Raw genomic sequence first — 15,752 nt, 5'->3', positions numbered from 1 at the left:
GGAACCAGCAATATTAAACAAAAAAGTATTGTAAAGGAACGTTGCTGAACCATCTCGAGCTCAGTTAATGAAACGGTGAGTTTAACCACTAGATGGTCTTTACTGCACCCACATCAGTCGTACTTACCGCACTTCAACACTCTCGCACTGCCCACCTTGCCCGTCGCCCTGCTTACTTCTGTGGGCACACAGACATGCTATGTATAACGATTAACATTTATTGCTACACTTGACATTATAATACAGAACACTTACAATAAATGTGACTATAGGAAATTATTTACATCAATATGTGGCACCAGAGATGGTCAGTCCAGATGTCGCCGGGAATTCCAACTCAGGGGGCAGGCTGAACGCCCGGTCTACTGGTGTCCACAGCTTATGGTTAAACATGAGGGCAGCGGGGGCACAGCCATTCCTCTCCTGCACTGCTGCGTGGTATGTCTACAGGACCAGGGGGAGGTGGGTGTCCAAGTCGCGCTGGTGTTCGGCCCTGTGGATCACTATTTGTGTGGCTAGGGTATGGTGAACTATGCCACCAGCCTGTTGCTCTGAGGGTGAAGGAGGATGGTGCCAAGCAACTGTGCAGATCCTCCCCTGGTAACTGCGCAGTTTCCCGGGGCCCCAAACCTGCAAAAGTTTTCCTTGAAGAGCTTAGCCGCTATGGTGGTGGTGCTCTTGTCAGGAATCGCATATACCTTGGGCCACTTCGTGATGTAATCCATGGCCATGGTATGTAGCAGTTCCAGGCCTCAGTGCGGGGCAAGGGATCCAGGACAGTGCTGTGTGGGCAGTGGCCACTGTCGCTGCAAGCTGATCCCGCTCCTCTGTTTGGCAGCAACGGCCGCAGCTTTCAATGGTGCGGAGCTGGTGAGACAGAGCATCTGCATTTGAGTGCATTTCCCAGGGCAGTGTGACCTTTAAAGTCAAACCCTGCCAGCACATCTAGCCAGCAAGCTAGCTATACTTCTGGGTTGCGGAAGTTTATGAGCCACGGCAGTGATGTATTGGTCTGTCCACAACCAGAACCACTGGCCACAGAGGTAGGGACAGAAGTATTGACATGCCTGCACCATAAACAGTAGTTCCTGTCAGGTCACACAGTAGCTGAGCTCCTCTCGGCTAAGTATCTAATTGAAATATGCAACTACGTGATCCTCTTCGGGTCCCGCCTGCGACGGCACAGAATCTAGCCCCTCATTTCTAGCATACCTGTTCAGGATGAAAGGGAGACATGGTTAAGCTAGCACAAGGGCATAGGTGAGCACTGCGCAAAGCTTGTTAAAAGCTGCAGCACAGGGGTCCATCCACGTGAAACCTCTTTCCTTCTCTGTAAGATGATGCATCGGTTTCCCAATGCTGGTAAAGCCCTTCAAAAAGTGTTGCTAGTTGGACAGTAGCCCAAGGAAGCACCATACCTCATTCATGTTGCACAGAATCAACCAGTCCCTCACTGCTGCAGTCTTTCCTGAGTTAGTGGCCACACCTTTTGCTCTAACAATGTGACCTAGGTAGCACATCTGACAATGGAGGAGGGAGCACTTCCGGGGGTTCAGTCATAACCCTGCCTGCCAGATCACAGAGAACACAACTTTATGGTTCTGGAGTGTCCCAGCAAAGTCAGAAGCGTGTACAAGCACCTCATTAAGATAGAGGACACACTGGGTTTTGGACAATGTGGGCTAGGACATGTCCCATGAGCCTCTTGATCATGAGTGGGAGCATTGCAAAGGCCAAATGGCATTGACTGCAAGTGCCATAGACCATTTCCTGGTTGCTGTTCAGGACAAGGGTGTGGTGCTGGGGTGGGGCAACTGTGGGCAAAGTGCCCAATCTCTTCAAATCTCCAATTTGGCTCTATCGGTCCCTCAATGTCAGAGCCCCCCGGCACACAGGTGCAACTTCGGCATGGTGTGGCTAGCAATCGGTGTAATGTTGCAGACAGTTAATGAGACAGAGAAAGTTCTGAGTTTAACCAACAGGTGGTCTTTATTACACTCGTACCAGTCATTTAACACTACACTTGACATTGCATACAGCATATTTACATTGCAATACATGTGACTATGGGGAACTATATACAAGGCTGACATCAGTCTAACCTGCCACGCTGTTTGGGGGAACCTCAGTACTACATACAGTATTGGTTATTGATTGAATTTTCTGATGCATAAATATGGAGATTTATTTATTCATTAAGTGTTACCGAGGTACAAAAATCATTCAGTTTGCTTGATTTTTGCTTTGCTAATTCTATGCCTTTTCCCCACACTTCCATGTAACTTTCAAGTTAGCTGCGGTGCTCGTGCTCAACCAATCAGCAAGTTTATCACAGTAAAGGCCTCCCTAAGTAGTTTGTATTCGATTTTGGAGTCGACTCCAGTTTCGATTCCAAGAGTCTATTGCAAGAGTGGTTTCCAAACACCAGTTGTCCTAATTCTCATTTTCAAAGACTTTAAAATTTGAGACAAAGAAGGTATTGTAAAAAGCACAGGACGCAGTGCTATGAATGACCTTGATACTTTCCAATTCATTTAATTAACTGAATCTTTTGCTGATAAGTGTACCTTTTAAAATTATACATACAGTATGCATAACAGTATACCTCATCATTTAAATATACTGCATTTAACTTTATTTAGTGGCTTGTTTAAATTAAAATATTGCCAATCTATTGAAAGTTGCATTGGTGTTGGCATTTCTAAATGACAGCAAACCTGCTTATTTCACGTCACACTTCTAATCACATGATTAGAGTTCTTCATTCATTGGTACTTCTGACATACACTGATGTAAACAACAACCAAGAACGGGTTGCTCTGATTGGATGGAAATAATACAATCTGACGAGGGTGTCAGTTGTAAATGTGATAACACCATACAGAGCAATCGAGGCATCAACACGCGGCATTCACAGCAGCCTCTGTTCGAGTCTTCAGAACTTCATGTTTTGACAGATATACGGAAAAGTCAAAACTGAAAAAAATTCTCGAATCAATGCTGCACGGAAATGAGGAGTCTATTCTTTTTGGAATCAAGTACCAGCCGTACCTAGACTGGAGTTGGGACTACAAAATGCTTCCTGAACTGCCTCTGATGAACTACAATCCGGTAGAGTTCCGATAGTGCGAACGTGATGAAAGTTTCTGGTTCCGGAACAAGGTTTTGATACCTGGAAAAAATCCCTGAAGGATGAAAGTGCTCAGGGATGTGTGTGAGGTGTACCAGGAATCCAAAGTGACCGTCCTTATGATGCTCATGCACCGAAGAAACAGCAGTGAGGTGGTCGCAGTCCCATCACCTCCTTTTTGACATCCCCTATCATAGCTTTTTTGCTGTAATTGTTAGTTATTGCTATTGTAACTATCAAGCGGACGTGTCTTATTATTTTTGAGTTATGCGAGGGGTTTAGTATGTCTGAAGGTTTTTAAAATAGGATGGATAGTTACATTTTTTCTATTTCCCAGACCAAACACTCCCCCACAAGATTCCATCTACAGCTGAGAAATTATATACTAAACCTCAACCTTTAGAAGGATTTTTGGCCTCTCTTTGTTGTTCGTTTTCACTGCCAACTCTTTTTATCTCTGAGATATTTGCTCGTTTGGGTTTGATCCTACACCAAATTCCTTGCGTGTGAACATCGTATTATGCATAGACAAACATATTTAATTCTTCTTTAAATTAATTCCTTATATGAAACCAAAGGGAAAATTATTTCCAGGGGGAATTCTTGGATTTCATCGGATGCAGAGTACATGAAATTTCTAAAACAGTGGTTTTCTACGGATTTGAATTTCACCGTTAGATTTCACCTTCTCCGGGTGAAACCATCAGCTTGTGGGTCAACAAAGTCCAAAGTTAGACTCCAGAAGCCATTTGTGTGTTAAATAACTGCCATGTACAGAAATGTTGACGAACTTGTTGTTAAAAAAATTAAGCTAGTATATCTGGATGTTTCTGTGCTTTACTGGATGTATCTTTCCACAGTGATTTTGCTGATATGCTGGTGGTCTCCTGTTTGTCTAGATATGAAAAGATATAGACGTTTGTTTTCACAGGGCGGACTTTGAGGAATCAGAGAAAGGCACCTCACCCTCAGAGGCAACACAAGACCCCCCCTGCAGAGCCTTAAGCTGATACTGTACACTCTGTACTCCTGCCCTGATCTGGAGTGTATGGTGGTTACATTGTGAGTAGGGGTGCAACCTCAAAACTGAGGATACGGGTAGCAGGGACAGAAAGCAGAGACAGGATGAAGTAATGCAAAATACAAAAGTTATGGCTTGTCCTGACATGGCACAGGGAGCCCAGTAAGGTCTGCTTGAGGTAGATGGGGTCGCAGAACAAGCAGTGTTTTAAGGGAGATGAGTCAATATAAAGTCCCTCCTTTACAAGATTGATTTATTATATATGTGTGCGGGGGCGGCATGGTGGTGCAGTGGTTAGCACTGTTGCCTCACACCTCTGGGACCCGGGTTCGAGTCTCCGCCTGGGTTGCATGTGTGCGGAGTTTGCATGTTCTCCCCATGTCGTCGTGGGGTTTTCTCCGGGTACTCTGGTTTCCTCCCACAGTCCAAAAACATGCTGAGGCTAATTGGAGTTACTAAATTGCATGAACAGCTTGAAGTGTGCATATGTGAGTGGATGGTGTGTGAGTGTGCCCTGCGATGGGCTGGCCCCCCATCCTGGGTTATTCCCTGCCTCGTGCCCATTGCTTCCGGAATAGGCTCCAGACCACCCGCGACCCAGTAGGATAAGCGGTTTGGAAAATGGATGGATGGATATATGTATGCATGTACATATATTTGTAATACACCCCTTTATCTTCATAAAAAATCATTATGTATTCTTCCTGCATACTTCCTATCTCTTTTAGGCCTGATCAACTAAATATCCAGACAGCTGAATTTCCTATTTCATCTCAACTACATACAGCTCTGGAGAAAATGTAGGGACGACTATGTATATTACAAATCTGCATTTTAAAATCTGGGTTTAATTCTGGATCTGTTGGTAGACGGCTACACTGTGTGGCAGCCTGCTTCTAGGCTCAAAGTTTCTATAACAGCAGTATACAAGAACAAGGTGAAGCAAAAACCAGCCAGGTAGAGAGCAGAAGCACCTTTCTGATGCAGTGCCTCATGAATCAGAGGATGACCTCAAGTGACCTTAAAAAAGAATGGGAAACATCAAGTGGTGTGACATGCACTGCTGGGACAATTCATAACAGGCTTCTACAAGCAGAACAGAAGACCTGTGAAGCAAGGAAGAAGCCCCTCATCAATGTAAAGTTGCCAGGCTGGAGTTTTGAAAAGAAGTTGACACTGATGCATACCGAAAAATTGACAAATGAGTGAAACTGAAGATTTTGCTATGGTCTCCAGATTTTTCCATGTTAATCTCACAACATTATGTAAATTGAATAACCAAAAGGTCAAACTAACCAGGATATAATGGTTTTGTGTAAATAAGTAATCTTTCATTACTACTGAATGGGATAATAGTGATGGTCTGCGTTTAAATCTTCAGGCATTACAGCACTGTTGATAATGCTTGATCTATCAGTATAAGGCTGCAGAATCGTATTACTGTGGATCAGTACTTCCACTGGAGAGTGACTCATTCATCGGTCAGAATGATTCAAGAATACATGTCATTTCCTTGACTGGGCCCTGAAGAAGGGATTTAGTAATTTTAGGCATTTTTCCCTTTGACTCATTTAGGATATTCTTTTTCTAATGTGACTTCTATAATGCAGGAATGCAAGCTGACGGCAAACAGATGCACGGGACACTGTGGCTGGATGGGGGAGCAAAACTTTCATATGGGGCAACATGGGGGAGAAAATGGCTGAAAACAAAGGGGGAATCAGCTAGGGAAGAACACAGAGCTGAGTCTGGGCTCTAGGGTGGCCAGTGCAATCTGGATCTGCAGGATACCAATGTTGAATATGAGATTCTTCCTCCTTCTGGCAGCAGGAACCAGGAGCATTGAGCCTTGGGAAATCCCTCCCCCAAGTTGTGACAGTAGTGTCTTTGTAAGACAAACATTCTACACATTAGGATAATACGTAGTTTCCAGCAAGAATTCCCAAACTCTTGGCTGGTATACATATCTGAAATATGGAAATATAGATTAGATATGGCTTGGAAGTCAGGAGGCCATGTGAGTTCAGGTGTGTTATGCTTGGGTTGTTGTGAAAAACGTGTTTCTTTAGGCTGCGGCAGTGTACGACTGAGCAAGTATCCGTCTCGAGTGCTGTGGGGCGGGTAGCAATGCCTGTGGGACTAGGAACACCCCAAGGTTGTTGAAGTAGCGTTGTCCAGCACGTGTGTGGGTTCTGATCCATACTTGCAGTAAATTGTGTCCTAATCATTACTCTCCAGTGACATTTAGGGCGTGTAACACTTATTGTCGCATTTCTTTATAAAATAGACATTATATAATTTTAAAGTGGTGTTGTATTAGCTTGAATAAAAACAAGAAACTCAGCACAATTTGAGCCATTGCTGCTGGTATAGCATTAAATCACAAACAGATGCAGGGCACCTTTCATATGATAGGGACGTGAACCCATAATGTGTGGCAGCATTGGTGGTGTCCCTTAAGTGGTGTCCCTTTGGAACATCAAAGTCACATATTTTTCTTTGCTGGGGGAGAGTTGAAATCTCTTGAATCTTCACAGAGATATGCTTCGCCCTCTAGCCCATTCATTAAAAGCAAGTCAATAAACATGGCGGCTTGTGAAAATCTTAAATTGTGGATAAAAATTTCTCTCCTTTAGGTATCATTCCCACACTTTCAGATTCATTCCACAATGGTTTTGTGTTTTAATTACACACTATTGTTTGTGGGCTCTGGAAGGACACAATGATTTATGTGATTCAAGCTAAGGCATTACAAATGTCTTTAATAATAAAGATGGAATATTATCATTGCAAAGCAAAAGGAAAGCATATAAAGGTAGACTATTCATGCATTTTACAAGGCAAATTGAAAGCTATATGACTTTAACGTATTTTTAAAAACAGGAAAAGGCTTACATCATACAATGTGGTGCTGAAAATGTAAAAAAATGTATGTGGTACATGGGGGCCTTTACAAGACCATGTGACATGAGAATAAACAAATAATAAAAAAGAAAAATGCATAATACACTGATACTGCATTTTGATTAATATACTTGGGTTCACAAAGAAACCATTAAAAAGGCCAGTTAAAAATAAATATCTACAGCAGCTAGTGCTTCCATTGTTGTAAGACATGCAGAAAATGATGTAAAAACCAATGGCTATTCTGTAGCTGTACAGTAAGCCACCCAGAAAAGGAGGAGTCTTCCTCAACAGACTTAGAGGGTGATGGCAAAAAGCAGTCAACAATGAAACAAAACAGTGAATGACTCACATAGTTAAGGTCCAAGGTCTCATAATCGCACCCCCCCTGCCCCAAACTAATTAATTCACCCACTTTTGAGTCTGAAGTGAATCACAGGCCTCGACTTTCTGATGTTCTGCTTAGAACTGGCCAACGACAACCATCAGATTTTGTCAAAAGACAACTAAGCTGTTTCAACTCAGCAAAATAAGAAAAACTCACACACAATGTCCTATTTTTGATCAATATCAAAAAAACCAAAAGAGACTGATTGATTGTATCAAAAGCTTTGGAAGCATAACATCTCTCAAATATCAAAAAGGCGAAACTGCAGGACACATGCAGCTTAGGGAAATGTGCATTACTGCAGAGTGTAACATAATTAGCGTCTGGGACGACATTGATAAGAAGAAAAGTGCCACTAGTTATTTTCAACAAAACTGTGTGCCCTTAATTTGTCCTTGGGATATGTAAAGTTTATTTAGATATTATAATCAACCAAACGCAATGTCAGCTAGTTATTTTGGGTAGTTTTACCCATTTTATGACAATGATTCAAATTTTAAGGAAACCTGGCATTAATTATAATAATAATAATAATAATAACATATTTATTTTAGTTCTTTGGTGTATTTATGCAAATGCAACGTTTGTATTCAAACATAGCTGCCTAGTTACTCTCATCTTCACTGAACAGTGCAATACATATTGCACCTTCATAAAAAAAAAACAGTGAGAATGAAATTTATAAACACAGAAGACGAGATGAGGATGGAAGTTTGTCTTTGTGACAAAGCGAAGGGCACAAGGGGCAGGATGCTTACGAAAAATGCAGTTCCCGTGACAACATACCATCATTTTTTTGCAACCATGTCCTTCTATTCAGCTAGCGGCTGTTGTCGATGGAGCCGCACTGGACGGAGAGCAGACAATGAACGTTTCTCACGCTAGACGACCATTAGGTGAGGAAACCTACCAGTTAACCACAGTGCCAACATTCACATGCACGCCTGAAGAAAAACATACAATACATTTAATTAGATTTTTTACATAATTACATCATGTGCAAGGGGTAGGCAAGGGAGGGGGGTAACAAACAATCTTTGTGCGCTTAATAACACGATACCTAACCATGCCTTATGTGGCATTCTTGTGAAAATGATGATGAATCGCTAGGATAACCAGACGGCGACCATCTAGAATATGAGATCCCTGCACTAAGGCCATGTGAGCGTCTTTCCCCTGGCAATTTGATAAAATTCAACACAATCCTGCTACAACGACGTCTAGCAAATTAAATTGCATCACTGTCTGACTCAGAGGCCCGTAGGAAAAAAAAAACAATTCCGAATAAAACAAATGTGAACTGAGCCACACTACTGTAACCATCAAACTGATGTCAGGGGCTGCTTAGCTATAACCGTAGCCCAAGAGGGGAGAGCATATACATGCTGCAAATCTGCATGGTAAGTGGTAATGAATTGTGTCCTGTGTTTGTCATCAGCAGCAACCACTCTTGGGCATTCGGCGTGCTTAAAAACTGCACATGGATCGAGAATGGGAACTGCATTTGTAATAGGGGCAATCTAGCTCCTTTCTATGGGGGGGGACAGCGAAGGAAATACAAAGAATGGCTCATTGGCAAGTCAATAACTACAAATAAATGCTGGTAAAAATATAATAGAGGCATGTTTTAACAACAAAACAAAGCTGGATAAATGATCCTTTATGGTATTACTCTGATTATCGTATCTTGTTATAACATGATTCATAAACATTTAAACATTTTTTTAAACAAGCAAAAGGACTGCTAGGGAAACAGCCTACGGAAGCCTTGAAGATATATATAAAAAAGGTGTTTTTTCAGGTTTTCAGAAATGTATACGTTTTATATCTTTGACTGTAAGGTCATGATCTGAAACGGTGTTTACAGTTACGATCCTGCACCTTCCAGACACTGTGCATGGAGATTTCATTTAGTGCGGATGAGCACTGTGCAGCTCCATGCCAACCGACACCGCATTTCCCTTAGTGCCGCGCGTGTTGTTCCAGTAAGCATGAGTAAATCATGAGAGCTCTAACTGATTTCCAGGGCGCAGACTCCTTACATCCTCCATTGTTTACTTCATTATAGTGTCCAGGGGAGGTGAGTTTTCCACCCAACGCACAGTCTAACTGCAAGTTTCCACAAGTCTCGTGGGTCTCCTTTAGTGGAAGGAAAAGCAAAGCTGGAGGCACAAAGAAAAATATCCAAAAGGTTTTATACATACACACACACACACACACACATATATGTGTGTGTGTGTGTGTGTGTCCATCCACTCATTTCCACTTCTGCACCAAAAAAAAGACAGCAATTACAGGAGCCTGCTCGACACCTGCTCCTTTTTAATTTTTCTTTTTTTAAATTGACCCCACCCACCCAAATCTTGACCCCACCCACATCACACATTCTCTCTCACACAAACGCACACACAGTTTGGCTGGTAGTAACTGGAATCTCACTGTATAAACTGTGTGTGTTGGGCGAGGGGGGGGGGGGGGGGGGGGGGGGGGAGAGGTGATATTTTAGCCACACCAGGCCTTCAGAGACTGAAGGTGGGAGGTTCCGGAGGTGCAGGGAGAACAGGTTTCGGCAAGCTCCCACAGCAAGTGCTGCTTTCAGTAAGTATCTTTGCTGCTCAAGAAAAGTTCAGGCCTAGGGAAACTGGCGAGACTACTGAGGAGCATGGAGTTCCATTGGGGGATGGGGAGGGAGGGGGTCCATTTGCTTCCACTGGACAGTTAGAGATCTGCGGGGGACAAAGACAGAGGAAAGTTAGCAGCTCGTCAGCTCTGCCGACATGTGGTTCGCTTCATGGGCACAACCATGTGACACCGATCGCACGCTTGATGACATTAATGAGCCCCTACCCCGTTCAATAAAATTTTTATCACACACGCTCAACTTCCTCGCATAATCAGAAACATTTCCTTTATAGGAATGAGTCTGAGCATATTAGTGACATTTCTTGGCAAGATTTGTACTTCGCAGATGCATATTCAAAATTTCGCACAGTCAGTCATCTGTCAGTATTGCACAGCAGAACTTACATATCACCACGGAATGACTGCAATGTAAATATATCTTAAAAGAAGACATTTAGGAAAATAAATAATGTGAGGTTAACCATAGATACGTGCCGTTTTGCTGCCCGGAGTAGCCTAGTCATCATTTTGACAAACTATTTTGCTTCATTTACTTTCTTTGATTCCTGTATTTCAAAATGATTACTGCTAAAACTAAGGTTAGCCCATCAATTAGCTGCATGGCTTTACATAATATGGTAGATAATGGCCATATAATGTTTATTACTCTTTTTGAAAATACTGTACATTAGGGCTGAAGGATACTGGAAAAGTAACTATTATAGGCAAGTAGATCTTATCAACTAACAGAGTCTGCCAGCCGACAAAGCAAATACAAAATATTTCCATACAGCAGAAGACAAATATCCTTACGTGACCCATTTTTGTTGCCCTTTCTCATCATTACTCATTTTTGTCTAATTTCTTACACATGCACCACACAGATTATGAATGAGTCCGACAGCCAGGAGCTTAGGCAAAAGCAGCAGCGCTAAACGTAAGACATGCTAAACATGCATGTGCATGAAATGCCATGTCGATATTAACATCACACATCATGCAAGCCTGTCAGGGCAGCATGGTGACCCAGTGAGCAGCGCCGCCGCTGCCACATACCGCCTCTTCATGTGTGTGGAATTTGCACGTTCACCCTGTGTGTGAACGGATCCTCCAGCTTTCTTCCAATGTAACATAAACATGCGACTTCAATTGGAGTGTCTAACCTGACCGTGTGTGCCTGAGTGCACACCAACAGTAATGTATATGATATGGTATGATATATTGCATGTCCGTTTATGCCATATTATAAATGATTACTCCATAAATCGCTGAATGTAGATTACTCGATTAATGACATAATCGATAGTGACAGGCCTAATGTGAACACACAACTGCTTTCTCTGTATTCTTTTTACTGCAACTCCGATTGTACGATGTCCAAAGAGAACATCCATCATCATTGTTTTTTGTTTTATGTTAAGATCACAACTTGTTTTTTCTGTGAACTCAACATAGCCAAAGTTATCATCTCAAGAACACAAAAGTTGTAAATAGACACAAAAATAGCGCTTCAAGAGAAAGAGGTAAGTGGATAGCACAAGAAATATTATGGTTAATGTCGTCGAATCTGCATATTTTTCTTTATTGCATTCCTACCAAAAATCTAAAATCCCAATTTCAAGTCCGGAATGCATGTCCTCTATGCACTTTTGCAACATTGAAATTTCGAGAATTCATTTCCATAAAAAGTAACTGTAGCAGTAAAACTGTATTTCACACTGTTTGTACCAGCATCCCCCTACTACCACTGACTGTCCAAGACAAAATGCAGCCGTATATACAGTGGTGATCAAAATTTGAGAACAAGAGATGTTTCTTTAATATACAAAGTCACAACTTATCCAGATTCAAAATTATTATAACATGGAGATATTTTAATCATATTCCATCAGTGAAAGCTATGCCACATCATAAAATAAATGGTTTAAAACAGGAAATTTGAAGAAGGCATGCGCTCAAAATTAGAGAATGATTTGCTAAACTTGACAGTTTTTTGCATCTAATCATATCTTGAAATATCAGGCATCCCCAGTCTATCTGACAACATTGGTAGGCATTTTGCAAGATGGGGGTCCTCTCCAAAGTGCCTGAGAGCCTGTGACGTCAGGTTGTTCAGATAAAGGCTAAATGGATGACCCTCTTCGCGACTGAAAGAGAAGATTAGTCATTCCAAGAGCTTCATTTCTCAAATATTGAAGATGTACAAGAAAACTAAATTCCAAACTTCTCTTGTTCTTTAACTTTGATCGCCACTGTATATTATATGCACTTCCTTGAAAATCACGGTATACTCAGCAGAGAAAGGCACCATTTACTTTATAAACCTGAGACCAAAGGCTTAGGTGACCTCCTCTGAGAATTATAACCATGGAAACAAGAGAGGACAGACATGCACATATACCTGTGTGTGGATATTTCAGGTGAGGTATTGCTGCTGGGTGATCATGCCATCTGGGCTAATGCCAGGGAAGTGGGAGCACGTCAACGAGCCCATGTTGATATCGTTTTGGGGGAGGGACGACGTGCCTGCCAGGGGATCAGTGGTGCTCATCTGGAAATAGTAGCAGCCATGCTGCTGACTATGGTCATGAGGCTTATTCATTGGCGGACATGTGGGGGCCGAGGCCATCCTCCCCATGTTATTGAAGCAAGCCTTGTTGGAGGGGGCAGCTGGGCCACTCTGAAACATACAGCTACTGGTTGACGGTGACAGGGTATCCACCGGCTGCCGGCCTAGGGCCGGGTACACCCCATTGGTTGTTTTATGTAGTCTGAAACCAGTCTGACAGTTCTGGCCGTTGAGAGTCTGATGACCCGTCACACAGTTACTCTTAAAGCCTGGCTTCTGGCTGTAACAACTAGGAGGATGTTTTCCCATGGGAGCTGGCCATGACTGAAGCCTGGGGACCTGAACATTCTGCGTTTGCAGTGACAAATGTCCTTGAACAGGGACTACCGGTGAGGGATCTATGAGGTTATCCGGAATGGAAACATTGGGGGGACAGGCCTCCTCTAGTTGGTCTGTGAAGTTGGCACTGGGCATAGTGGGGCCCCACTGACTTGGGTTGATGTCGTTTGGCTGGTTGACATTGTTGTGTTGCCGGAAGTGCGGCTGCTGGCTCAGGATACCTGCCTGCAGGTGGCCCTGGAGATGCGGAGCCACTGGGCTGGAGAAGCCCTGGGCAGGTATCTGTGCCTGTTTCTGGGAGCAAGGTCCCAACCCGTTCATCAAGGCTTGGGAGTTGGGCAGGCCAGGCCTTGACTGAGCTTGAGCGCAAGACACTGTGGAACAGGGACCGAAGGACATGATGTTGTTATGGACTAAGTTGTTCTGAGTGCTGCCTTGAGAGTAGCCTACAGGTGGGGCAAACACGCTCTCTGGTGGTGTCTTCTGTAAAGCAGGCTCCATTGATGTGGGACCATTGATCCCCAATGGAATCGGGGTCCTCAAATGAGTGAAGTTTTGCATTCCGTTCACCAGGCTTTGCCCTGATAAGCCTATGAAGCCATTTTTGGGATCTGTCACCGCTTGGTTCTGAGGGCTGAGGCCCTGGTTTTCATGCAACATAGGGGCTGGCAATTCCACGGCTGTCAGGCTCTCTGAAGCTCCCAGGAAAGTGTTCTGGTGGGCAAGTAGATTGTTGATATCATCCATGGGGCTGACCTGCTCAGAGCTAGAGACACAGGGGCTCTCCCCTTTCTGTTTGAAGAGCTCCTCCTCCACATAGTTAAAGATGTCATTTGTGAGGATGTCCTTGAGCTCGACAGACATGTCGCTGTTGTTGGTGTTCATTCTGAGCAGGGTGTTTTCCCAATCCTTCATCTCCATCGCATCCACATCCATCTCCTGGAGTGTGATGCACATGTTATTGTCACCCAGGATCTGCTCCAGTGTCTCCATCATGTCTTTGATAATAACGTCCTCATTAGTGGACTTCTGGTTCCCTAGATGCCAGTTGTCACTGGGGACATTGAAAAGCGCATGGCTGTCCATGAAAGCTTTGTCCAGGGGGAACTGTGTTTCAGACTCAGAGGGCTGGTGGTATACAGATTGATCTTGCTTCAGCATGGACCCAAGAATGGAATCGGGATCCAGGGCCTTCTGATCAGGCATCCTGTTCATCCTGGGAGTCTTACTGCTGCCTTGGATGTCAAGGGTTGGACTTGTGTCATAAAGAACTGCCTCTCCTGTAGCAAAGTTGAAGGGCAGCTGCATCTTCCTCTGCCTCAGGTTCTCCTCACCCTCCTCATTCCTACAAAAACAGAGCACCAAAACTGACCATGAGTGATCACCTTTGATGAAGGTAACCAGCCTAGTCGAGTCACTAGTTCCACTAGTTTAACTTACGTTAAGGCTCTTTGACGGGCCACAATGAAGTCTGGCCTTCCTCCTTTGAACACCAGCCTTGCGTTGGCTTGAACCCAGATCCAGCCCCGAGTCTTCGTCAGAAGCCTGAAGACTGTGAGACCGCTCTCCCCAGTTTTTATCACTAGGAAAAGAACATAATGAGCTATCAGAGCAATGAACTACAAAGCAACAACTCTCCTTTGCAAGCAACATATTCTTGCGCGACTCGAGTCAACAAACAAAAGGATTATAAGCATTATATTTAACAGTGTATGAAACTCACTTCTAATGTGGTTGTCTGCGCAGTACATCATGTCGGCAGCATGAATGAACTGATATCCAGAGCCTTTCATGCACAGCTCTATTTCATTGTAGCCAAGAACCACCTTCCCTCTGAAAAGATAAAAATAAGAATGCTGAATCATTATAGCAGCTAACAGTGGTTGTTTAAATGTAAACGATAAAAAGCCCACTGGAACGAGCATGCTTTAGGAAATGTACCTAGGGTCAATGCCCAAGGGCGTGAAGTCCAGCTTGTGCTTTGTCTGGAAGATGAGCGTTTTTGAACGGATCATGGTGATAGATGGAGCCTGCAGAGGTGTGGCAATAACGAACAGGCCCAGCTGGGGATGGGCCATGGTGCCGTCTTCAGTCATCTTATTCTGCCCGTGGAGGTACTTCAGCCTTCCCTGGAAGTTGAGGGCCTGTATGCAAGGTAGACAGGGAGAATTAGGGAAAGGGTACTCTGTTGCATGTGGGTAGGGAGGACTTCAGGAGAGCAGGTGACTATGTAACTTTACAATCAATTAGTGCTGGCAAAGCCAGTCAAAGGGTAACTACTGTCGAGAGCATAAGAATTTCGAAGAACCTGGCCCAGACCAAACAACACCACAGAAATCATGGGTCTTGTTTTGAGCCCTTCTTTGACAAGTCAAGACCATTAGTTACAGGAACAACAGACGCGTGGTGACGGAAAGTGCTTAATCATTGCGCTTGGCTCAGCCACAGGGGATTGTGGCATTCGCTTGTGTTTACCAGAAAGCCAGACGAGTTGTCCAGGAGACAGCGGAAACGACAGCAAAAGCTCCGCTCCAGGAAGGACGTGTTCTCCGGGGGGATGTGCTGGGGATCGAAGGTCACGACATTGGTGTTGATATCGCTGGGGCTTTGCATGCCTAGGAAAGGAATACGGCGGTGTTACACAGAAAATCATAAACAAAGGAGAAACATGGCCATGAAGATTTAAGTGTGCTATATGACACAACAAAATGAAAACAAAACCGAAAACAAATAATGTCTTACTATTAGCGATCATTCTTATTGTCATGTTACACAAGCT

General features: G+C 43.6%; 1 protein-coding gene across 1 annotated transcript in view; it reads right to left on the bottom strand.

Moving 5' to 3' along the window:
* Nucleotides 1-6,893: 6,893 nt before the first annotated feature.
* ahr2 (aryl hydrocarbon receptor 2) overlaps nucleotides 6,894-15,752 on the bottom strand; it is a 63,166-nt gene continuing 54,307 nt past the window's right edge. Inside the window, exons 6-11 of the mRNA XM_048977910.1 lie at nucleotides 15,449-15,588; nucleotides 14,915-15,117; nucleotides 14,697-14,806; nucleotides 14,414-14,555; nucleotides 12,467-14,318; nucleotides 6,894-10,169 (exon numbers count right to left, since the gene is read on the bottom strand). Coding sequence (XP_048833867.1) covers nucleotides 12,482-14,318; nucleotides 14,414-14,555; nucleotides 14,697-14,806; nucleotides 14,915-15,117; nucleotides 15,449-15,588 — 2,432 coding nt within the window. The 3' untranslated portion in view covers nucleotides 6,894-10,169; nucleotides 12,467-12,481. The remainder of the gene's footprint in view (nucleotides 10,170-12,466; nucleotides 14,319-14,413; nucleotides 14,556-14,696; nucleotides 14,807-14,914; nucleotides 15,118-15,448; nucleotides 15,589-15,752) is intronic.

The sequence above is a fragment of the Brienomyrus brachyistius genome, chromosome 16 (genome assembly GCF_023856365.1).
Source record: "Brienomyrus brachyistius isolate T26 chromosome 16, BBRACH_0.4, whole genome shotgun sequence".
Classification (NCBI taxonomy): domain Eukaryota; kingdom Metazoa; phylum Chordata; class Actinopteri; order Osteoglossiformes; family Mormyridae; genus Brienomyrus; species Brienomyrus brachyistius.
This window is presented reverse-complemented; position numbering and strand designations above follow the sequence as displayed.